Source organism: Papilio machaon, chromosome 10 (genome assembly GCF_912999745.1).
Source record: "Papilio machaon chromosome 10, ilPapMach1.1, whole genome shotgun sequence".
NCBI classification, from domain to species: Eukaryota; Metazoa; Arthropoda; class Insecta; order Lepidoptera; family Papilionidae; genus Papilio; species Papilio machaon.
The window spans coordinates 4,998,048-5,025,034 of record NC_059995.1 but is presented as its reverse complement, the minus strand read 5'-3'; the positions used below and the strand labels follow the sequence as shown (position 1 = coordinate 5,025,034).

General features: G+C 32.2%; 3 protein-coding genes across 3 annotated transcripts; 1 reads left to right on the top strand and 2 right to left on the bottom strand.

Annotated features, from left to right (window-relative positions):
* Positions 1-453: 453 nt before the first annotated feature.
* LOC106718098 (nibrin) lies at positions 454-2,452 on the top strand. Its single transcript, XM_014512100.2, has one exon. It carries the CDS (start codon positions 566-568, stop codon positions 2,450-2,452), a length of 1,887 nt encoding a protein of 628 aa, XP_014367586.2. The 5' UTR covers positions 454-565.
* A 127-nt stretch (positions 2,453-2,579) lies between these two features.
* On the bottom strand, positions 2,580-5,171 carry LOC106718101 (ribosomal L1 domain-containing protein CG13096). The gene is made up of 5 exons (XM_014512106.2): positions 4,442-5,171; positions 4,222-4,360; positions 3,662-4,088; positions 3,405-3,558; positions 2,580-2,699 (listed from the first exon to the last, which is right to left on the bottom strand). The coding sequence occupies exons 1-5, from the start codon at positions 5,005-5,007 to the stop codon at positions 2,609-2,611; spliced, it is 1,377 nt and encodes a 458-aa protein (XP_014367592.2). The 5' UTR covers positions 5,008-5,171; the 3' UTR covers positions 2,580-2,608.
* Positions 5,172-18,751: 13,580 nt separating this feature from the next.
* Positions 18,752-26,581, bottom strand: LOC106718193. Its single transcript, XM_014512204.2, has 4 exons — positions 26,527-26,581; positions 22,662-22,785; positions 20,378-20,493; positions 18,752-18,870 (listed from the first exon to the last, which is right to left on the bottom strand). Exons 1-4 carry the CDS (start codon positions 26,579-26,581, stop codon positions 18,752-18,754), a joined length of 414 nt encoding a protein of 137 aa, XP_014367690.1.
* Positions 26,582-26,987: the final 406 nt, after the last annotated feature.

The following is a 26,987-nucleotide window of genomic DNA, read 5'->3' as shown; positions in this document are numbered from 1 at the left end:
GTATATGGCAACATTTCCCTAATATAGTTGTAATGTTGATTTATAGTATGTACATGGCAACATAAGAGTAGTAAAATAAAGATGGCTTAAAATGAGTGACGAGTTTAATTTAATACAATATATAACTTATAATTTACTAGATATGTCATATGTCACTATATTTTAATTAGTTATGTCAAGTGTCATTGTTTTTCTAACTTTTCTTATAATATTAATTTTGATTAAAATAAATCCTTAAATACGGACTTTAATAAAAAAAAAATGAGTGTGGGGGCCAAATTCACGGAGGTCTGATTTAAGCCGTTTAAAAATTTGCAATAAACCTCTACTCAACTAAACTAAAATGACATTCCATTTCCACGGGTTATCTCAGTATTGTGCTCTTTGCTTTGCTGTCAACTTCAAACAAATGTCAAATTCACACCAAGCTCCCAAGATTCTTGTTTTCATCTTTTAATTTTTATAACTTAAAAGATTTTTCATGTTATTTCATTCAAGTTTTCGAACAACTTAAGTATTAAAAGTGTTAAATATTTGCATTTACTAAATAACTCATCAACATAAGATGTGGTATTTGAGCTCTACAAGTGATCCTAGAATACTTTACATTTTACCATATAAGGAAATTGTTGTTGGCAGAAGTGTTGATACTGAATGTTGTAATTTCGCCATACCAGATGATTCTTCTATTAGTAGGAAGCATGCATCTTTATCAGTTTCCGGGAACGACTTGATTTTGCAAGATTTAGGCTCTAAGTATGGAACTTTTATAAATAACTTTACAGAAAAGTTAGAAAGTGGAACAAAACATAAAATAAACATTGGAGATAATATTAAATTTGGCAAGTTAAGTAGTGAATGGAAAGCACATTTCATAAATTTGACATCATGTACTTCAACCTTGAAAGGGGAATGTGTTAAAAAATTAAAAGAGAATCTTATCAAGTTGGGAGGTACATTAAAGAATGAGTGGGATGGTTCTTGTGGATATTTGACGATGCCTGCTATTACCCTAACCATAAAAGTGGTTCTTGCATTAGTACAAGGATCACACATTGTCACTATTGAATTTTGGAATAAATGTGTGGAAGCAACTGCTAAGTTTAGTACATTACCTGATCCAAAAAACTATATGCCACAAATTATTGAGTCCACACTTAATAAAGAAACAGTTTCGTTTTTCCCTGATGAGAAGAGGAAAACATTGTTTGCTGGTAAAACATTTATTTTCTTCTCAAGGAGACAACTTGATATGTATAAAAATGTTCTTATGAATAGTTCTGCATCTGCACTGTTACTAAGTGAAACAAAATTAACCAAGTCAATGCTCTGTGAAGAAAACAAAATTGTAATACAATATAACCTTATATCAACAAGTCAAGAATCACAAGTTCAGCGTAATCAAATTAATGATCTCGTAAACTATTTAAAAAGTAAAGGTAAAAGGGTTGTAGCAGATGCAGAGATAGGTTTGGCAATTTTGTATTGTTCATCAAGTAAATACTGCAATCCAGACTTTGATTTTCCAACTGAAGTAATTAAGAAGACTTCCAGTTATAGTGTTAAACCTGCAAATATCTTAGCTCATGAATCAGAAAACCCTCTACCTTCTGATTGCAAACAAGAAAAAGTAGTAATAGATGAAAGTTTAAATTCCAAAATAGATGTTTCCACAAGTAATGATGATTTTTGTGTTTCCAAAAGAAAGAGAGTTGAAGAGAATATGGAAATGGCAAATCCTAACAAGAAAGTGGCCATTGATAAAGAGACAAAACATAGTGAAATATCCAATTCAACAAAGAGAACACTTGAAGATAGTGAATTTACTGATTCAAATCCAGCAAAGAAAAAAGCTTTAGAACCTATTAATGAAGACAATGACTTTTTTAATTTCACTGCGTCAACATCAACTAGAAGTGAATCTAGTGAAAGTAAAAAATTAAATTTAATGAAGCCATTGAAGAGGAAACAAGATTTTGTGGATGATGAAGATGACAATTTATTTAACTTTGTTGAAGACAATCCTAAACCTACAAAAATCTTGAGAGATACACTGGAAACTGAAAACAATATTTTAAAGGAAGAAAATAATAAGAACACCGTTTGTGAAAAATTTGAAATATCTGCTTTAAGAGGTATTAAACTAGACGAGTTAATGCAGAGCAATTTGAAAATGGAATATAAAGCAAAGGTAAAGTCTGAAGATGATACTAGTTTAGATGAAAAGCTTAACAATCTTGATTTAGGATCAACTACAATAGTTTTGAGATCGGACTTAATTGTCAAGAAAGAACCAGTACAGTTGAATTCTGATGAGATCAAAGTTAAAAATTTCAAGAAGTTTAAAAAGGTATGGCCAATCAAGATGCAAATTAGTATTATATCAAAATCATCTGCACTTCCTAATGATGGATCTGATAAAAATTACTTATTAAGCAATACTGCTTTGTAAAATTAATGTGTATATTGTTTTCAAAATATGTATAATGATTGTTTGTATTTTATATAATATAACATAACATTAAAACAATCAATGTTGATTTTTATAATGAAAATAAAATCTTAATGTAAAAGAAGGATTTTTATTTTTAATAACTTCTACAATAGCTTAATCTTCTTCACTCATTTCAGCTCCAGAATAACCTTCTTCAATCTCCTTTTCCTCTTCATCTTCTAAATTGTTTTCATCTTTATTAGTTCTAAAAGTAATAACATTATCCAATGAATTTTCATAGAAGAAGCAAAGGACCCTTTTTATACACAATTCCTTATGTTTATGCACAATATTTTTATATGGGGCAAAGTAAGCAGATAGCTGAATTCGCCGAAATGGCATGCAACTACTGCCCATAGACATCCACAATTGTAGATGCATTGTCTACCTCCAATTGATGGAGGAGGGGATGCACAGAAAGTGTATTTCCTTTTCCTATTCATTCCCTCGTCTGCCATATCAATGGGTCCTATGTATAAGGGCGAAAGTAACAAATTGATGATTTTTACTTTTTTGTGTTAAAATCTACCTCTTCGTTTAGTTAACAAAATGCATTGAACAAAATACACATTTACAGATGTAAATTTTATTTTTTTGCTGAAGTAAAAGGGACTATGAGGCCTATTTTCATATATGGTTGAAACTTTGAGAGCCTCTCCTGAAAAGTTGTAATTTTGCACATTGACCCTTATTCATAGGAGCTATGGATATCTCCTTCTCCTTCCCATTCCTTCCTGTCAAGCAAAAGGCTGGGAAGGTAAAGAGGACTTAAATTAGGCCTTCAGCATGTGTACACATGTGTCAATAAGTAATAAAAGCTTAAACAAATTTTTCTTATCAATCCTTACTATCCTTTTAGCATGTCAAAACCCTCAAAGTATTCTTTTAAGAATTGAGTTATTAAACTCACCTGTCTCCTTTCTTGGGTTTCTTCAAGTGCACAGTACCATCAGGTTCTACTCTAACTGTGCTGCCTGGAATAGTACTTAGCTCATCTTCCACAGTAGTAAAGTGCTTGGGTTTCTTATGTGCTAGCTTAGGAACTCCTACAGTATTTACTGATCCTGTTAAAAATATATGTAACATTAACTTTTGAGTTTTTAATAATAGAATTAGGATTTGTAACAAAACAATTTATACTAATAGGTTAATCAGTGTAATACTTACTTAGTGTTAGATACAAAGGCAATGATAATGATAAGGGCAGTTTTATAGATATAGCCCTAATGTTGACCTCTCCACCTGGATATCTGTCTTTCAATTGACTTATTAATGACAGAATGTTCTCTTTCAAATCTTTTTGTGCCATGCTTGTGTGACCAACTAAAATAGTTGATGTGTGGCCTTCATTCAAACGGAGCATTGATGTCCTCAATCCTATGCTAATATCTTTTTTGATATTTCCTTTTTCATTCAATTTGACTGGTATCAACATATTGTGCTTTTTGAAAAACATTTTTCCCAATAAATGTGAGGCATGGTTCAATACCCTTGTGTCAATCATAATGAAATCATGTTGTGTTAATAGTCTCCTTTTTAATTCAAATTGATCATATTCCACCTTCAATTGTCTTAAAGGTAAAACAGTTTTAACCTAGCAAAAAAAAATTATAAAACATTTCTTTTTAAAAATTTAGTATTCTATTTAAATTGAATGTTAATAAAAATATATAGAGTAAGTCATTAATAGTATAGTATCATTAAATAGTGTGTTACAAGATGCATACCTCAGTTACTCCTGCTGCCTGAAGAATATCTTTCCAATGATCTATTGTTGGTTCATGATCAATTCGTTTTCCTTTTTTTAAATCAGGAGTAATAAGACAAATTTCTCCAGTAGATGCAGCGGTACTGTGTGGCAGCACACTGTGGAAATAAAATAAAATGTATAGTATAAATGTTATGAGTACAACTTTCTCTGGGGAAGTATAATTAAGATTTACTTACAACTTAACATTTCCTCTACGGTGAGGTATTTTAATACACCGTATTTCTGCAAAAACAGAAGTTTCACAACCAAAAATTGTATTTTTTTTGTTATGGTGTGCGGTTAGTTTTTGTAGAGCATTGAGGCAGGAATTAACAAGATCTTCCTTAACTGCTATTGATGGCATCACATATTTAACCGTCTTTGCTTTTACCACTTCTTTTGTGACTTCAGGTAGTTTATGTTCAACAACATTTTCTGAAATCTTCTTAACTTTCTTTACAGTAACTGTTTCCTTAGGGTCTTTACGTAGTTTGCCTAAACTTACATTCTTCTTTACCTTGGTTACTTTCTTTTCATCTAACTTTTGTTGAGGTAACTTATTTATACTAACATCTTCAGAAATCTTGTTACCTTTCTTTGTTTTGACAATTTGTTTCGAGTCCTTTTGTAGTTTCTCTACATTTACAGTTTTCAAGATATTGGTAAGTTTCTTTTTAGCATTGACATTGTTAATCTTTTTTATTGGTTTGAGTTTAATGCTTCTGTCTTTATTTTTCTCTAAATTAGGTTTGACGGACACCATGGTATTAAGAAATATGATTAATAACAATTATCACTTGTTTACTCTTTAGTTTTTGAATATTTAAGGTTAAGTAAAACAAAGTTAGGTTAAGATAGGACCATACGAGCACATGAGACATTTGTATTGTAGAAATGACAGCAACGGCAACACACGTGCTGGGCCGCCATAGTGTTTGCAAGATTGCCTAAATGAAAGAAAATCTATTGAAAATTAAAAATTGATGTTGCTTGCTTTTTATTTTTAGATCAATCAATCTATCATATATTTTAATATCTATTTTTATAATTTATATCCGCCGTAACAAGGCGTGTATAAAAGGAAGAGAAAAGAAAAACAAACATTGTAAAAGTAGTCGTTTGCTATTTTAGAAATACTTACTGAAACTTAAATTAATTCAAATAAATACACGATTTTAATAGTATAGCTTTTGCACGCCATTCATTTAAGAATATTCATGTCTTAAGAGGCAGGCACAGTATAAGACCACAGTTAACCGTAGCATTTACAGAGGTGCGATATTGCTTTAGAATTTTGGCAGAGGTCCAGCCGCTTCTCTTCGGCGTCTATAGTTTAATGGAACACCGACGTGCGATCTTTCAGTAGGTTAATTATTCTTATTCTAATAAACAATTGACTAGTCGTGTTTTATTGTTTTATATTTTTTTAATGTAACAAATTTATGCCTGGATAAATCGGTCTGATTTAAATGATAGGAATTAAATAATGACCATTATCGGTTATCAGGAACCACAATTAAAAGTAAGAAAATACAAATGGCAGAACAAAAAAATTATACGCACTTCAAATATATTTAGAATGAAATTGTTGCAGTCACAATTTATGTTTGGAATAATCATATACATAATATAAAATAGGAGGTGTAAGTAGCAACAATTTATCGTCGGTTTCTTACACACAATATTTTATTCAACAGATTCCTCGATAAACAAGCATATATTATTAAAAACGCAGTAATCATTCTTTTCCGGTAACTTACGTAAGAAATAACTCGACAAACTTACCCTTACGCGTTGGCGTAAATTTTTCATGCATATAGTTTTAATTATGAGTATTAAATATAACTGCAGTTTTTACTGAACAAAAATTTTGTTTTAAAATGATGGAATAAACATTTATTTTCAGTATTAAATAAAACCACAAATTCTCTAACCAAATGGCGGACGCCTGCTACTTTATTTAATTTACTGTTTGCACAAACGAAAGCAGTAAAAAACTAAACAAATTGCGCTACTTCGATGCAGCTTCAGAGCCGAGCTATCTTCTAAATCATTACATTTTCTACTTTTTATATCATTAATCGTAACTATAAAACCTTTTTTTTTTAGATAATTCATTTTCCTATTCCTATTATGCATTGTAGCCTTATGGACTACGGTTTGTTTATTACATCCTAATGATTAAAATACAGAAATAAAAAAAAAATGTTAATTTAATTTACCTCTTTTTATACTGTACCAATACCATATTAATCCCTAGCTTAGAGTAGGCTCCGAGCCCCTCGGTGGGGGTGTATACTGAGCAGATGATGATGATGATACCATTGCTTTTCTACATTTCATTTAATTATTTCCACAATATTACAGATTTATCAGAAATTATAAAACTGCAAAGCGGCCCTGTTTGTTTGTTAACACATTTTTTTTAGTCATGCATTAGGAAGGGTTTAGTTTACTCATAATTAATATTAATATTTTTCATATTAAACAGTTACTATGCATATTTAATCTTCAATGGCATATTTTGCCACCTCGTCGAACCGGATTACTATCGCCGCGCTCCAATGGGTGAGTTTAATTATTCCGTTTATCACCTCGGTCTGTTTCCACAAATCTTCATTATTACCTACTGCATTATGAATCATATGATCCTTACTATAGATTTAGTAAGAGTTCTATACCTACTAAGAATCTCCCTTAGTGACCAATTTAAGACTTTGAGTGCGGCAGTATGTCACTTACGGTGGGTTTTCATTAATGTCCATAATAATATGACAATTTGAAAGTACAGTGAGATAATATTGCTGATCAAAAACGTGACGTAGAGTAGCTGGTTTATAAAATCGTAAATAATGTTTTTCATTCAGTCAGCCGATATTATGTGTGCGTACACATAATATCGGTAAGTACTAAGTACTAAGTATAGTTATTGGCAATGAGTAGGTATACGAGTAGGTATAAGTCGAAATGTAAAGGAAAAAACCAAGGTAAGGTAGTGTTTTGCAATTTTGTTGTTAACAGTCTAGTTTAGTATGTATCAAACATCAATGAATAGGCGAAATGGTTTTATACAAAAACGTAATGAAAAAACGACTTTATGAATCGTAAGGAAATATCGTAATCCTAATAAAATAAAGTTGACTACAAACTCAAACTGCGACGTAAAACCAAGCAGCTATCGGATTCATAAAGTTTTCAAAGATTCTATGTTAAATAAATGTATAAGAAAGTTTACACACAGTATCAGGGCTTAGACGGATTTCGTTCGTGATTCTCTGTAACTTGTAACACTAAAACCATTTTAGCCAATGGGGACTCTCGCATTTTGTTTTATGTCGCCTAGAGGATACACCTGTCTGTGAAATATGTATACCAAAGGAGTCGTGGTCGAATATTGAACTACATTTTATGAACTATAGTTATTACGTATTTGTAAGTTTACGATTCAATTAGATTAATAATAAACTTTGAAGTACCAATGTACGTACATACATAATTGCCTACATAACTGAATAAGTTTTATTCTCTGATATAAACTTTTTTTTACTTACCGCACGTAAATATGTATGTATATGCTTATATTAATAAAATAAAGACAACTCTTTATACACCTGACCTGGTACACTTCAAAAACTACACGAGTCGTTTGACATCACACCATGAATGTAACAAACAAGGTGAGAGATATTGTTTTTCTGTCGTACTAAAACTGTCTTCGTAAAATGAAAGGTGTATTTAAATATTATTTCTTGTCTCTCTTGTTATAAATGCAATCAATTAAAAAAGACTTTATAAATTTAAGCAGTACTATTTAATTTTTCGCGTATTTTAGTAGTAGTTATAAATTTTCTTTATTCAATTTAAACTGGAGTCCGCCAATTGCAATGAGATTTATTTTATACAAAATATAAAAATGTCATTTCATCTGAAGAAGTAAGTATCTAAATCTCCGGTAGCCATGTTACAACGTTTTGCACCGTAATACAAACAATGGACCTCATGCAAAATGCAAACGTTAACCCGTCCGTCCGCCTCGAATTACCTACTCGAAGAACGGAACTGCGGTCTCCTCTAGTTACTAAGTAAACGATATACATATATCTAACTTACTCGTACGACTAAATTTTCAACACTGTATTAACTACATCATTGAATAATCAAATGGTTATTCAAAGTCGTTTTTTAAAACATCAAGGCTGTAGGAATACAAGCCACAAAGATCAACCAATCTTAGTTATCAATTTTCTCTACCTAGATGAATAAGACTTATACGCCATTAATCATTTAAAAAATCTAGTACAACGACAACATAGTACCTATAAATTTCTCTCAGGTTTCTTTATACAAATTGTAGAAGCGGCAAGTGGCAACGACGCCGAAGGATTCTCTTGTTTAAATATTTACATTCCAACAATAAGAGAAAACAAGGCTACGCCGGTTTCTCAGCGCTGAGAAATGTGTACGTCTTAAGGTAATGAGGACTGCCGTGTTCTATTATACTTTTTGTTTGTTGAACGGAGAAATGTCAATATCGCGTGCTTTCATAGATTACCTTAGCCTGACATAATGAAGGGTAGGGAACAATAGAGCGACCCAGAAGGCTTGGTCTATATGACATTAGTGATGGCATATTTTATACAAGAATTTTTAAACTTGTGACATACAAGTTTAAAAATTCTTGCATTCCTCATCATGCTGAATAACCACTTTAATAAAGTTAAATAGTAATTTTATAAGGAATCTATACATATCAATAATATTGGTGTACTACCAAAAATAAAAATTATATCTTTTACACATGATGTATTTGCGTAGCTGATAATGAGAAGTCGATATTTAAAATTTTTGTCTGTCTGTCTGTGTCTGCCCGCAAGGCTACCGATCGATGGACAATATGTACTTTGTTTTCAGGAAAAAAAAAATATTAATTATTTATACGACAACGAAGACATAACAGTGATTTATATCACGGATAAAACGGTTCATTAATTGATATTAAGGTCAAACTTTTCAAATAAAAGGTCAGGGTATATTTGTTATGTTGGCAATCTGCCGAATAAAAACTCCTGTCTCGTAGTTTCTCCTAGTAAGTAGTTAGTGACTACGTTGCAACGTTAATGAGAAGGCTCATTGACTCCCGACGTCTTCATAACTGTTTAATCAGAACGCTTACGCCCTCTACGTTTCATTTAGATGTTTTTCAGTTATTAGATGCGCATATTTTTTCCCCTCAAATTGCTATAATAAACTGTTTTTATTTACATTTAAATGCGTTGGTGTCATTAAGGTCAAATGGTAAATTTGTCATCAATTTTACTTAACTTGATGTTAACAAATGAAGCTTGAATTTCTGCACAAATTACGTGAAACATGAAAGTTGACTTTTAGTAGCATAGAAGGGATAGATTACATTAAGTAGGTTATATTTGGATGGTACAAGGGCGTTGATTAGGTTAGGTGTAGTGGCGGGGGGTTAAGAGTATAAAATATTTTTTTTAGTCCAAGGAAAATGCTTATTAAGCTCCTATTTTTTAATGAAACACTGACTAGACTGTAGTTTCAGTTATTTATTTTTACATGTATAAGGATTGTAACCATCTTAGTATTTTGAAATAATATATATATCTAATATAACTTTTTTCGATTCTTTTTGGGAGTGCTGCCTTCCCACCCCCTCCCAGCTCTTCCTAGTAACGCCCATGGGATGTTATGTGAGCTGATAGGATTAGCCGATTCCCGATTACCCTTGAGAAAAATGAGAAAAATGTATATGAGAAAACTGTATTTTGTGAGTGCATGTTTATTAGTCAAACAACTTAGAACGCATTGTTAATTTAAAACAAAAAACTTAATAAACCGATGGCTTGTTGTGGTTTACATATACATAATTTACTGTCATATTTTTATAATCTTTGTGTGAATTTTGCTATAATTATATTTAAAATTGAGGATAAAGGTCAGTTGAAAATATCCCGTTAAATATTTTCGCGCTGGTAATTTTCCACCCAAGGGTATCTGAGAGCGGGAGGGACGACGCGGGCTTAAACTTCGTAGACGATTCAACTTAAAAAAAGTAAAACTCGGCAAAGCCTACAAATTACCGCCTTACCGTACTTGAATTGCCTGTTTATCGACGTTGGGAAACTCCGCCACCAAAGAATTGTAGAAAGGAAAAATATCGTTATTTCAAACATTTTTGGCTTTCCGCCAGACAGGGATATCAACATGCCGAATCTTAGAAGGATTTATGTTTTTGATTGCTTTATCGGCCTATATGTTACTCGGCTCTCGCTTAAATATATTTGAAAATCATAAGGAACGATTAAGCAAGTTATGATGATAAATCAGTCTGATAAAACTATTTAAGGTCCACCTTCATATTAACCAAAGTACGAGTGAACCTTATATAAAGGGTATATGGTGTAAAAAAGATTATTGGCACTGACAAACTTATTACAATCTTGGTAAATACAGTAATTTGTAGTTAGTTCTGAACATAGAAAGCAATCATAGTATTTACCGGGTTGAGTCTAATTAAGTTATCTTGCAATAATAAAAATATTATGCATAATTTAGTTATTAATCTTATTAATATTATAAATGCGAATGTTTAGACAGATGCACTCCTAAAGTACTGCTTTTCTTCTATTATTATTATTAAGCTTTTGAAGAACTTGAATCTATTTCAACTGTAGTATAAATAAGGATTTCAAATGCATTAGTACTTTCGTAACATACTCATTATACAGTTTAAAAATTAATGAGGTTAAACATAATTTACACGATTATTATGCCATGTCACATAATCTGTTTGTGTTGCGGTCAAATCACGGTCATAATTAACAGATTCAAATATATTATTTGAATTTACATACACAATACAAGGGGACATACATATTGAAGAATATATTTGATCGTTGTCAACCAATCATTTGAGAAAATAATTGTAAAATGTGTACGTTTAAGTTTAAATTTAAGTTCTCTTATTTACAGGTAATTTCAAATACGCCAATATGAGTAATATGAAAACTATTTACAGTAATTAAATAATAAAATAAACGTAGAAGTTCCAAAAAATGAAATTGGGTACATAAATGTTAACAAATAATACAGAAAATCTAGGATAAGTACTGTTTTCAATCATCTTAAGGAGATTAAAGCATGGATTATAAGTAGATCAATTTATTTTAAACCCCAAAAGAAGTTCTTCGTTTAAAATTTATGATAACGTTTATTGAAAACGTTCTCGGTCGGTGAATACTGCAGCGGGCAGTGTGAAAGCGCCGCTATGAATCAAATAGCAGATAACAAATGACACAACTTGGCATGCGCTATACTGATGAGTCGCTCTTACAACTCCATTGAATAATAAATTTAACAAATCTGCGATCATTCTAATTTTCAACCGAGAAAATATTTTCGATATTACTTTTTGGAACAAAGCAAAAGACAGATGCGATTCAAAAGATGAAAGAGCTATGAAAAGATTAACCAAAGATTTAAGCTCTTATTACTTTACGTTATTTATTGCTAAAGAGAAATTTTAATCTAAAATTCTCTAATTTAATCCTAAAAAGTATTATTAATTATACGAATTTGTAAAATGTTTAAATTCTTTTTATGACACGATACATCTCAGTACAGCGATGTAATAACTACTGTACTCTACTCTACCGTACTAATTCCAATATTATTAATCATTGTTTGGTATTATTTCTTAATAATTTTTGAACAATTTTGGTGAATAAAAATATTTCAATATAGTTTACAGCAATTAGATAATGTTATTATTTAAAAAAAGAACCTTAAGAAAGTTATACACTATGACTTGAAGATCACCCTCCGCCACTTGTGACGTAGGCACAGTTAAATTAGATATGCAATGCACATAAAGTCGAAGACTACCACAAATAAACGTTATTGCCAGAAGTTTTGTTTTCAATTTGTCGCGATAAAGTACTGCGTTGAGAACAGGTGAACTTATATATTAGTTTTACTTCGCTAGAGAGAGTAATGATCAAAGTTCCGACCCTATAAAAAGACCAACTCTGACAACGGACGGATATAGCCCCCAGATACGGTTCACTTATAGACTTGCTATCCCAGATTACCTCAGCCACATAGGGGTGACAGCACGAAAAGGTGTCTAATATGAAAATAGATAGTGATATGAAAATAGATAGAAATGCTGTGTTAACTTACGGGTGATCGGTATTGGCTCAGACCTAAGACTAAAATAGAACTAAGGTTAAATAAAATTAGATTATCTCGTTTTATCAATGAACTCTCTCATCTTTGTTTTTTAGTTAGGGGTTTAGATGAAATAGCTATTGACACGTTAAAATAACGATGTAAGCTAAGTTTATTTACGCTGCTCTACATATTTGAAAATAGGTTTAAGCTACAGTGGTATTGACTTACATAGAAATATACATACATACGCGCGGTAAACATTACCCTTCTGATTCCGCCGGGGTAAATACGTTTGCAAGTAAAAAAATAATGTAATTTGTTGAGAGTTTCCTGTTTTAAAATTGAAATATAACTAAATTTAAGAATATTATTATAAAATAAGAATAGGAGTCATTTAATTCTCTTTTTTATATAATGTGATGTTTTTTTGGTAGCCTAGTGGTTACTTTGGTTATTTAGTTTTTGTGATCGTTTCCAGTTTTATATAGTCAATTGTAAGACTTGCGTAAAAAATAAATATCAGTTCATGCCCTTATTCCGTGGGCTCAATTCACTTCCTTTTAGTAAATAATAATTAAAACCACAATTCAGCAATATTACAAGTGCTAATGGCCACTTTTTGGATACTCCTAATTTGAATAAACAAAGAAAATGCCGGGTGTTTATAACTAGTGCGGCGTTCCGTTGAAGCAGCCGACTTGAGAGTCTCCATTGAAAAGAACCCGGTGAATAAATAATGTGCACATTTCCGTACCCAACGGATATAGCAGCCAACGCAGTTGTTTTATGCGAAATAGCTGATATTATAAATACTGATGAAACGTGTCCATTGTTAAACAAAACTATTTACTTAACAATATATTTACGTGTTCAATTAAGTAATTATTATTCTAAAATGAAACCTTCGCTGCAATTATTGTTATATACAGCTCTACAGATTTTATTTAACTACATATATATTGAATGTTGTAAAGTAAATTGTTCGAAGTGTCTTAAGACGTAGGATACAATAAACTCTTTTCATTAAATTTTTATCGTAATAACTTTGTTTTACGAATGTGGTAACGGTTTTTACTGGTATAAGTAAAATTACATTTTCTTGCATTACAATTGCCATCAATTTACAAAGCTTGTAATATTCACATAAAAACATGTTGTTGAATGTTTCGATAGCATTTTCTTGATGTAGTTTTGTAAAAGGATAGAGTTTGTTGGTTTATGAATGGTATATGTTTACCGCAAGTGAATGTATGCGGGCACAGAGGCTGTCGCCCGGCGGTATACGGCACGGCCTACATCTCCATGGAAATAGTTTGCTTTAAAAAACTTCCTTTTATGAGTTCACTCTTGAATATTTTCATTAGCCTCGCAGCGAACCCGTCAGTATTAAAGCGACGCAAGAAATGAATAAAATATTTTTCTCATGATTATTATTTATTACATTTATTCGAATTATTCGTGACAATTATGATATAGTTATTACAATTATTATTTCACTAAATTATATATTGAGCGTACATGTTCTCTCAATTCCTAAATCAGCCAAGCTAGCCAGTCTCTCGACAATGCGTGACGCTTGCCGAAACTGATAACTCCGTAGTTTACAATACACACAAAAATGCTTAAATTAAATTACAATTATATTTTAAAAATTATTCCTAAGTACAAATGCAAACGCAGTAATTTAACTAAAGCTTATGTTCATTTATATGACTAAAGATTTATTTAAATACAACATAGATAATATAATTAAAATACTAAATGTAAAGTTTACTTCATAATGGTTTGATAAAACCATAAACAAATGGTGACGTAAAATCTACTTTATCAAGTGTGCTGCAAACTAGTAGGCGCGGTGATTAAATAAAAAAAATATATGGGCTTGATAACTATTGTCTACGGGTTATCTAATATCTAAAAATATCATAAATTACTTAAAAATATTGACTATTCAGTCGGTTTCCTTAAAGTCTATAATGGGTAACTCTATGTATGTCAATTATTCGTACTTATACAAACACGTGCTTTAATATTGGTATGATATTTACATGCATTTCATATACTAAATAAGTGACCATATTGTGTACTCCTTTATTGTATTTAATACAAAAATGTTAATATTCATTACTTGTAATTTATTTATTTTTAGTACAAAAAATCGTGAGTAACCTTGTATTATCAAACATATATCACCTAAAATACAGAAACCTTTAGTTAGAATTCGCAAAAGTAGATATAAATATTAAATTTAGAAAGGTTTGATTAAACTTTCTAGTTCTGGGTATTGTGTATAAAATATACGTATAAAAGTCATAATGAAATCAAAAGGACAAGTATGCAACAAACTTTATTTCAAGTCTCATATAGAATGGAAATGTTTTACCGTAAATACTAGCCATAATATTTCATCCTCCGTGACCAGAGAAGCGAAAAATGGAAAAATGTAACCTTTAATTTGATTTGAGGTTTGTGCCACAGATCAATTCATTTCATGTTGGTAGCAATGTTGTGATCAGTTGGTTTTTTGGTGTTTTCATATCAAACTTTTAATGCAAGAAATGCCTGATATTTTTTTGTACTCTGTACCGGAGATAACAACGACCTTTAAATTGGTAATATATTTTTGTGTCTGAGTGAATAATGAATTATTTTTGTTTGGTTTTAATTACTGATCTTAAATTAGGGTATTGACTCACGAAGTTACTACTATGAACATTTGTTAAAATTAATTTGAATATTTAACAAGTTTCAAGACATAATCCTCTTATATTTTAAATTGATTTAAGACAGATACAGACTGAAAGTATTAGATAATTTTGATCTACAAAAAAAACGTAAAGTTCTTTAAAAGGTGAACCGATCAACAATTTTTTATTAACTGTTTGTTAATTTAATTAATGATCAGAGCAAATGACATTGTAATATCCTAGAGCACCTTGTTTAGAACAGTATAGTACAATACATATATTATATTTCGATTTCTACGATATATATATGGATGTATTACATGACATTAAAATAAATAAATAAGCGAAGTATGTAATGTACTAAAAATATATGACGTAATTTAAAATAAATTTCATTAATTAAATTCCTTCGTAGGTGTACATAATAACGTAGTTTGAATCAGTTCATTAACTTCATCAAAAAGTTCTTACACACAGTTGTGTTTCACATAGACAGTAATAACAGCCATAATATTTCATCCTCCGTGACCAGAGAAGCGAAAAATGGAAAAATGTAACCTTTAATTTGATTTGAGGTTTGTGCCACAGATCAATTCATTTCATGTTGGTAGCAATGTTGTGATCAGTTGGTTTTTTGGTGTTTTCATATCAAACTTTTAATGCAAGAAATGCCTGATATTTTTTTGTACTCTGTACCGGAGATAACAACGACCTTTAAATTGGTAATATATTTTTGTGTCTGAGTGAATAATGAATTATTTTTGTTTGGTTTTAATTACTGATCTTAAATTAGGGTATTGACTCACGAAGTTACTACTATGAACATTTGTTAAAATTAATTTGAATATTTAACAAGTTTCAAGACATAATCCTCTTATATTTTAAATTGATTTAAGACAGATACAGACTGAAAGTATTAGATAATTTTGATCTACAAAAAAAACGTAAAGTTCTTTAAAAGGTGAACCGATCAACAATTTTTTATTAACTGTTTGTTAATTTAATTAATGATCAGAGCAAATGACATTGTAATATCCTAGAGCACCTTGTTTAGAACAGTATAGTACAATACATATATTATATTTCGATTTCTACGATATATATATGGATGTATTACATGACATTAAAATAAATAAATAAGCGAAGTATGTAATGTACTAAAAATATATGACGTAATTTAAAATAAATTTCATTAATTAAATTCCTTCGTAGGTGTACATAATAACGTAGTTTGAATCAGTTCATTAACTTCATCAAAAAGTTCTTACACACAGTTGTGTTTCACATAGACAGTAATAACAGCCATAATATTTCATCCTCCGTGACCAGAGAAGCGAAAAATGGAAAAATGTAACCTTTAATTTGATTTGAGGTTTGTGCCACAGATCAATTCATTTCATGTTGGTAGCAATGTTGTGATCAGTTGGTTTTTTGGTGTTTTCATATCAAACTTTTAATGCAAGAAATGCCTGATATTTTTTTGTACTCTGTACCGGAGATAACAACGACCTTTAAATTGGTAATATATTTTTGTGTCTGAGTGAATAATGAATTATTTTTGTTTGGTTTTAATTACTGATCTTAAATTAGGGTATTGACTCACGAAGTTACTACTATGAACATTTGTTAAAATTAATTTGAATATTTAACAAGTTTCAAGACATAATCCTCTTATATTTTAAATTGATTTAAGACAGATACAGACTGAAAGTATTAGATAATTTTGATCTACAAAAAAAACGTAAAGTTCTTTAAAAGGTGAACCGATCAACAATTTTTTATTAACTGTTTGTTAATTTAATTAATGATCAGAGCAAATGACATTGTAATATCCTAGAGCACCTTGTTTAGAACAGTATAGTACAATACATATATTATATTTCGATTTCTACGATATATATATGGATGTATTACATGAAATTAAAATAAATAAATAAGCGAAGTATGTAATGTACTAAAAATATATGACGTAATTTAAAATAAATTTCATTAATTAAATTCCTTCGTAGGTGTACAAAATAACGTAGTTTGAATCAGTTCATTATCTTCATCAAAAAGTTCTTACACACATCTGTGTTTCACATAGACAGTTATAACTTTATACACATTTAGACTATTAACTAAGCATCAAACACATTTCGCGATCTAAACATATTTACTGAATACAAACATCTAAACAATTGTCAATGTTTATTAAAGTTACAAAATACATAAATACACTTTACACACTACATTAATTCTGTTATGTATTAACTATGCAATCCAATAACATCACAAAATCGAAACACTAGGCAATTATCAACTTAGTGCACTCTTTGTGGTGGTCTCTTTAAAATGGTTAGGTTAGATAGGTTATTTTTGAGCATTGATGGTTAAGATTATTAACACTAATTAAAACAAGAAAAATGCTAGTTTCTTTGGATAATTTTAAAGCAATAAACCTATTAAGAAAATAAATTCATTAATTTCATGTAGTAATTTCTCGTTATAATCAATAAAATTTTGTGCTTTCTGTTTCCATGATAAGGTTTTTTTAAAAACATTAAAATACTGTACAATACGCATGTTACATTTGTCGTATTCAAATCTATATATTTACTTGTGTAATTAATTTACAAACTCCCAAAAAATGTATCAAAATTCTACATTTAGTCATGTTACCGTATCGTTGTCTCACAATCTTGAACTCTAGCCTATGTCCATGCAAATTTTATTATATCCCAATTGACGCATTAATGTGAAAGACTTTGGTCCTAACTAACTTTCCTCTATTTGAAATTTCTGCGTCATTTATTCAAAATAAAACCATTATTAAAACGTAAGCTGGGCTCTATACAAAAATACAAAAACAATCGGTTATGAATTTCTCCGTCGAGGAAACCGTTTTTTTAAAACCTATTGTTAATTACGTCCCTCTCAAAGTCTATAGAACGGTAAAGGCACGGTTATGATGTGTATTGCACTTATCATATCGGTTAACGTGTCCATAAAGACAGAGAGAAGAAATTTCTTCTAAAGGGTTAAAAACACATTCTAAACTACAATGTCGAGTCGAGGAAAGCGTTTAAAGGCACATACTTTTAGAAACAATAGTGAAGTGGCGCTAAAGTCGTAGCGCACCACGTGATAGGTGAGGTTAGATGAGTCGAAGTTAGAGCGACCGCTAGAAGCGTTGCCTACGATGATAGTTCCAATTGCGACGTCCTCGGCTGCGGCGGCGCCGTCTTAATAATTCTTATACCGAGTTTCAAATCACACACTTTAGACGTTTTCACACATGAAAATACATAGAAATCGAAGCTCTTATTCAGTAAAGTTACTTGCACCTTGTCGCCGTTTTAGATCAGACACAAACCCACATTAGTTAATATTTCACTCGCTGTCGCAAACACCGTTGACCATCGGGTGCGTTCCGTTAGTTTTTTCGTGAAGGCGACAGGAGGAGGGCTGGGGTCAGAAAAGCCGCTGCTGCGTATCGCAGGGCAGCGCGAGGCAGGCGCCGCGGCAAAGATGGCTCGCGGCGTGCAGAAGGGTGGGCGCGCGGGGCGGGGGCGGCGGCGGCGGTGTCGCGGGCGATGCCGCGGCGGGCGGGCGCTAGACGTGTGTGCAGGCGCCCGCCGCCACGGGTCAGCCGGCCAGCGCATCCTCCGGCTCGGGCGACCAGCAGTTGTCGGACAGCCAGCACCCCACCACCACCGTCACGAACCCGATCAGCAGCGCCAAAACTATGTACACCTCCGCGTTGCCTACGTTATCACCATTCATTAAACAATGCATTAAACATCGGTGTAAACATGACAGAGACTCGACGCTGTCTGACACTAACATAAACCAGCCATAAGCAACTAAAAAGTACTTTAAGTGCTTTAAACTTGAGATTTTAGTACTAAATCTACCAATTTATAATTTTCGAACATATCAAAATGTTAAAATTGTAAGTATAGTAGAACACAGAAAAACAGTTGATCTTAGAAATGAAGTTTAAGAATACATAACATCTGTAATGTTCTGCCTAAACACGTTACAACTCGAACATTCAAATTTGATTAACCTTAGAATATTATTTACTTCTGATGCAATTTCAGTGCTGGTTATGATACCTGACTCTATGAAGTTAATGGCTTCAATGTAAAGGCAAGCCGCATGTAAGGAGGTGTTAATAGCCCTCTGAGGCGTTTAACCGAGCGTCGCTTTATCATCAAAGCTCTGCTCTGATAGTAAGTTATACTTTAATTATACCAGAAGAAGACTTTAACAACCGTATTAAACTTGCGAGATTTTTTTTTGGTTTAAAACTACTGTTTTCTTTAAAATATTGAAAATGTTATGCTCTAATAAATGTCTTGATTTACAATAATGATGCTTTATTTACATTGACATGTAACTTAAATGTACTTTCTGCCAAGATAGATTTTACTAATATCATAATTGCGTTAAGTTTGGATGGATGGATATTTGTTCGAAAGTATCTCCAGAACGGCTCATGGATGTCGATGAAATTTGGTTTGGATGTAGAAGATAGTCTGGAAGAACATATAGGCTTCTAATTTTTAGTTATATAAAAGTTTAAAGTTTTTTTCAGAAAGAGTAAAGAGCAAAAAGAGTCGCGGGCGACAGCTAGTTCGATGATAATTTCAATCTCGATTGATCGTTTCAATCTTTTCATGAATTCAAAGAAGAAAGAAATAGTGAGTCGTTTCCAGTTTTCATCATTTCTAAAATACAGAAAACGAAGTGCTTTTTTAATAAGGTAAATATTACTTAGCATTTACCGAGAACTACAAATTATGAATATTGGAATACAAAACACACGGCGAAATCTCAATTTGCTATTGATATAGTTCAAGGCAACACGCAGGCAAGGCAGATTTTACACGTGGTTCACGTGATGTCCCAAAAGAGCCATTGAGTTGTTATTAAAGCTTAGTTCCTGCTAATTTACATTATAAGAATATTAATGAGCTTCATATCACATGGTGCTTGAGCCCATTAAAGAACGAAACTAGAGCTTCTTAGAGACAAATCGTGTACTTAATTAGAAACATGATCTAAGGCAAGCTCTTTAAACTGCTCGTTGAAATGTTATTTGGTTTCTAAATACACTACTCGTATATGTTTAGGCCTGATAAATATTTAGGTGACCGTGGTAAAAATTAGATATAGATTTATATATTCCATTTTCAAATACAGATGATTAATAATTTGTCGAATGTGTAATGAGGAATGGGGCGCAGTATTATGTTAATGCCTTACCGAGCTGTTTCCGTATCCCGAGCGGTTGTCGGCTGCGCCACAGCGAATTGATGAGCGTGGGATCGCCACGGGTCCGCCAGTCGCGATACCCACGCCCTCTGGAATACTGACTGAATCTGTGTACAAACATGGTAATGAGTCTACTACCGGATACCAACTAAACTGTGTCACTGAATAACAAGATCACTGTACTTTTCCTTTGAATAAGGTATCGGATTAACATACTTTGAGAGTTTTAGTACAAAGCTTATTAAGGCTTTTAAGTTCAAATCTTGACTTTTAGAAATAAAATTCAGCATTGCAAAGAAATTTTAACTTATCAAAAATCTAATTCCGTAATCAAATTTCCATGACATGGAAACATCCGAATTAGGTCTTAAAAGTTCGATATTATTTTGCAAATGGCTGAATTTGGTATGCAAATGATCAAATTTAAATTAAAACCCATATTATTGAACGATGAAGCTCACAAACCATACATAGTATGCTGGGTCGAAGCTAAAAAGCGAAATTGAATTGTTAGCTCATTCCGTCCTCAGGACATTTCAATACTCGTGCATGGCGCCTACTCCTACAAGAGGTGTTACATGCGAATACAAATTTTCTAGTGATGCTTCCACGATATATCGATAAAATGCACGCACGCGAAATACAAGTCATATAATATACATATATATTTTATAAACAAATTATCATTCAAAATTACCAAATCATTATTACTACATATGCAATAAGTATGCAATAAATGGACAAAGGAAAGGGAGTTTGTTCAATATCGATAATAATTTAAAACAATTCAATTTCGCAAACATATTTATACATTGTTTTAACAGCTCATATATCCAGTATCAGGATTACAATAGTATTGCTTTTCTTCATCCAGAAATACGTAATCAATAGCAGTTATAAAAAGTTTATTTAATTTGTATCAGATATACAGAAATATCGATAAATTACAAAATCCATTGTGGAATGTAGATTACATACTTACATCTGTTAACTATGTGTTTGATACGTGCAATTAACATCGGTCTCATGCAGCAGTTCTAGACCTACTTTATTACTTTACCGATCGGTAATACTCGACGGTTTTAGCAAATACGATGTCTGCGTTCGATACCTAGAATATTTATAAAAAATAGGCTTTTTACTGCATACTGATCGTTTATATAACAAGTTACTTACGTAATCTCGTCGCACCCGTTTTGTTGCGGATCGTAAAATATGAAATACATAATATGTCTTAGTAATACATATGTTAAAAGGAAATCATAGCAATTAAATGAACACAAAATAACATGTTACAGACTACAAATTAAGATTAAGTTTTTTTTTTTAATTTAATATAAACTGAAGGGTAACTTTGCCAATGTCTCAAAAAAAGGATGTAAACATGTATGTGTTTGTGGATAAAGGAGTTTATGGATTTAGTACAAAGGTCATAAGGGAACTTTTAATGCATTTTTAAATTAAAACATTAGATTTTCTAAGTTCATGAAGTCCAAATTTAATTTTTGCTTCTAATTACTGTCAAGGATGTTTCCACTAAAAATTATAGTATACTTTTATTTATCTGTTTTCTTCTATTCCCTGAAGAATAAACAAATAGTCTTTCCAACTGAATATTATTGACATTAACTTTTAAATATTAACACCGTTCATGCTGACAATTTATGTTATTACCATAAACAAATCGTCTTGTACTCATGAATAAAATTGTGTTTTGCTTTCAGAATAAATAAACATATTTTTTTCAGATTGATATTAGCTTATTATAAAATCTCTGTCTCAGAATTTACTGAAGTTTGGTAGTTGTAAATAAAATGAAAATGAATTCCTTGTATGTTCCACTGTAGTCGTAATGATGAGTGGGCACCACAAGTTGTGACGTATCGATTCGCATTTGTCTACAACACACATTAGGATAGAAGCCAAACACATTTACATCATGTAGTTTGCCACGTGCTCAGTGAAATACAGTTTCGAACAACGGAAGAGGAAATCGATAATAGGTATGCGTCGAATGGGATTTCAATACTGTAATTGGATAGTGATTGGATTGGATTATCCTTAGAATGCCGGAAACGCTGAGTGTAATAATACAGAAAATAATAGCTAAATAGGTAAATGATTAATTTCATGATTTAGAGTTTATTTTAGTTTTATGAGTAAGTATTTAACAATTTTATTTTAATGATTAGTTTATTTGCGGCATTATAAAGACAGTGTCAGCCGTAGAGACAAGACAGAGGCGGTTGTAGAGTAGGTAATTTGAGGTCCGTACTTGCGGACGCCGCCGATGCCGGCTGGCGGGGGCGGCGCGGTGGAGTGTGGCACCCCCGGCGGCACCTGCGCGCCGCCCTGTACGCCGCCCTGCACACTGCCTTGCGGCGCGCATACACAACACCCTGCGATCACAAACAACTTTTAACACTTTTAATTAAACATTTTCAAGTGATTAATGATGTATCCAAGAGAGATGCCATACAAGCAGCGCAGCAGTTGCGCATCACTTACATTTTAGAAACCTTGACAGGTTCGATATCTAGCGTAAAGTTTACAAGCGGCGGCCATGTGGCATCAAGTTTAGGGCGGGTGCTTCCCGTTGGGCCGATCGGTCTGCTGATAAATCGGTCCAGTGTGCAAGAAAAAGCCGTTGTATCCTTATGTGGTATAGTTAACTCATTAAAACGTTTGCAAATGACTGTACAATATTCGATTAGAATCTGTCAAATGGGAATACGACTTGATATAATATGTTCCATCAATCGGCCCACTGGAAAATAAAAACTCCAATGAACAGATTGTTAGGTCAACCGATCGGCCCCAGGCAAACACCCTTTAGGTCCATACTTATATTATAAATGCGAAAATTTAAATGGGTGTTTGTCAGAAGGTATCTCCATAATGGCTTCATGGATCTCGCTGAAATTTGGCATAGATGTATAACATAGCCTAGACTGTATCGCAAGAGACAGTTTTTCAATAAGTAAGTAAGCGGTCACCTGAATTCGCCGAAATAGCGAAGCGACCGCTGCCAATGACAACTGCAATTTCTGATGTTTTGCCCACCTTGTTTATATAAATGTGTACTTTAAAAGAATTACATGTGCTTGAATTACGTTTATATTCATTCCTTGAATTAATAGGTTGTGTTATAAAGACTGACAGGCATGTTTGTAAAGTATCTTTCGAAACAGGACGCTCCGTAAATGTTCGATGCGGGCTTACATTGAAGTTGATGTGTATTTTACGATATTTCTTTAACGACTACTGTATAAGGAGTCTGTTATTGATCTTGACTTCTTTATAGTTCTTTGCAAGTTAATTTATTAAAAGTATTATACATGTAAAGAAGGTTCTTTTAATATAAGGTCACTAATTACATTCCTCACTTGTAACCTCAATATATAGAAAAATGAGAATAAATTACCTTCTTGCAACCGTAACTAATACGAGGAAGACCGAAGTTCGGAGTCTTGCCATGAGATGTAATAATAAATGAAAGTAAGAAAGATACTTTTGTTTGATACATATAAATAAAATAAAATATAGATTAAATAAACAAAATAAAATATGCACCAAAATGGTGAAAACTCAGCTGAGCCATAGCTTGTAATTACAGTCAGAGAATAACTATATAAAACATAAAACCCAATTGACCATTGTCATGTTTGTGTTCTGCAATTACACAGACCAATGGTTATCATTAGTGGTGGTAATATTAGATGTGTATCCAAATGATGTAATCCAAAGCAAAAGCAAGGAATATTGATGGCTATTAGCCAAAAAAAAGCTTCCACAAATTATTAAATACATAAAAATTACTGTTTTTATTGTAATACATAGATATAAAACTTTTTCTGTGTTTTTGCTATCTTATGAATAATTACTTTAACTGTAATAGAATACCGAAATGCATACAAAACGCTGTAAGGATTGACGTTCTTTTAGTAAAATGAATGCTTATGACTGCTATTGTTCCCGCTATAAAGTAGGTTTCAGCAAACGTCTGTCTCATCCATTATAGCTTACTGTTAAATTGTTTTATTAATTTCATGACCTACATTTGATTCAATCATAGACCGTGTTAATATTCAACCGCAAATTAGTGAGTTAGACGTTCATAGAAATTTAACGACTAATGTTTGTCAGGTCATCAAAAATTGATCAGTTTGTCTGACTGTCTGTTTGTTCGGAAGGCCGCATTTGTTTCGAGCAATCTCCGAAACGGTTGGGCTGATTTTGACGGGCCTGACGAAAGGGTATATTGTAGTCTCCTTATGTTCTTTTGATTCTGCGCCGACGAAGTCGCGGTAGACTGATACCGTATATAATTGCGAGTCCATAATTGCTACAGTTTTGATAAAAAATTAAGTTAAATATCCTTATGTTACGCTCATAATGCCAGTGAACCCGCGTATAATAGATTTAGAGAGTCCCTGAGGATAATATGAGGACGCTAAGAGCGTGCATTATAATTATACGAGTAATTCATTCTGTACTTACGCGCAGCTATCATACATTACGCAGATAGTTATATTGCCCCGTAGCGGTTATATGCAAGCTGGTAACAGCTTTTGAATTCTTAATAAATCTTGGAAGCGCCGAAATTGTATAACGTGCCCAAACTAACCTCTGTTTGGCTTCGATTAGATATTCATATTGTTTGATCAATGTTCCTCTCGCCTTTACAGGATGTCGAATATTGCAGGCATTTCAAATGAAACTGTTTCAAATTGCAATGTCGTGTAGTGTCAATCGGAGTTTATAGCAATCTGTTATAAAATTCATAAATGGTTTTATTTAACAATAACAAAAAAAAACGAGTTGGAACATAAAAAAAGTGCTGGTAATTATTAAATAAAATGTAATTAACTGTAAATTCGTTTTTTAATTTTATTTTTAACGATAAAGATTGAATATAATTCAATGCATTGTTAATTCACAAAGTCAGTTATGGTTTAAGATAAAATGGAATTAGAAGTATGAAATAGAATTTCTGAAGTTTTGTTTTACTTTAACTTGTGATGCCACATAAAAGTGCGCCATAATCTTTTGTATAACAATATTTTTACGTTGAGAATTTAAAAACGAACGGAGTCATTTGAATACAGTAAATTGCTGAAATACGGTAATGCATTCTCTCTCCCTCGGCGAATAAAGGCTGAGAATTTTATCGCATTGATAGCTCACAAAAAGCAACGCCATTGCAGCGCAGTAGACATCAGTGAATGAATTTGAGAGACACTGCAGAATACAAAAGACTTGGCACTGTTTTACTTGTGGCCAATTCCATTGGTTTTTTGTTCCCATTCCTTCATATCTGCGAGTGTGCGATTATAACTTTTATTGGTTTTAAGGAAAACTTCTGACATATATATTTTTTATTGACATATATATTGCATTTCAAGTTATGTGTTGATTTTCGTTTAACATATTTATATAAACGTGGCAATACTCTCTGTATACTGAAGCCTCTTAACTGAAGAGTCAAACTCTACAGTAAAAAGTAGGCGAAACTGAGATCTGTACAGTTTAACTGACTGATAAATCTTGTACTATCTATTACGACCTACATACGCATACGACATACGCCTTCACACTTACGATTTAATTGTACAGTTTGATTGTTAATTTAAAACTGAATTTGTTTAGCGGACTTAACAATTACTTCAAGTATAAGAGAGAAGAGAGAAGAAAATATAAAATTTGGCAACACAAAATTGTTCTAACCCTTATACTATTGTAACAAAGATTTCGCAACATTTTACCTGTTTTTAATTACCAAGTTGGTTTTGTGTGCAATCATCGTTGTTTTTTCCTCTTACATATTTAAATTCTACTCTCTGGTTTAGATAATCTTTTGATCTTTATTAATTAATACAAAACGTGCCCTCACTTCAATTTAGTTAACTGGATATTTATGTATTCAATAACCATCTAATCTATGCCATCCTTTCTGTAGTACAGGAGCAAGCAAAACACACTGATAAGGGCCCGTAGATTTCATGTCGGTGCTTAGCCACTAATCTTTGCCCCAAGAGGTCATAATGAAAACGCCAACGTCCATATCCAGCAAAACATTATCCTCCTGTCATTGTGGTAAAGGATGGCCTTATGTGGCTATATGGCAATTCGGTACGTACCTGCGAGTGCTGCGAGAGCTGCCAACGAAAGGAGGGCCGAGCGGCTGGGCGCCATGTCAGCAGGGCATGCCGCGCGCTGCGGCCCGCGTCATCGCCGCGCCATACCCGCCGCCGCCAGCACGCTCAGCACGCCCTCACCCTAGCCTAGCCTGCAACAATGCAATATACTAAAATAAATATATAATAAAATATTAAAAGATTCTTTTGGCTAATAGAACTAAGCTGAGCAATAACATACTTATCCACCTCACATACCGATTAATATTTCGGAATTTTTTTTTCTATTTCCATATACCTATAAAAGATGTTACATGTAACTTATCATGAACATAATTATAACACTATACATATTATAAAATATTTTTACAAAAAATAGATACTAATGTTTGATATAAATCTTTAGATACCTTATTATACAAAACTAATTGAATAATTCTTGGAGATTTAGACCTTAAAGTTTA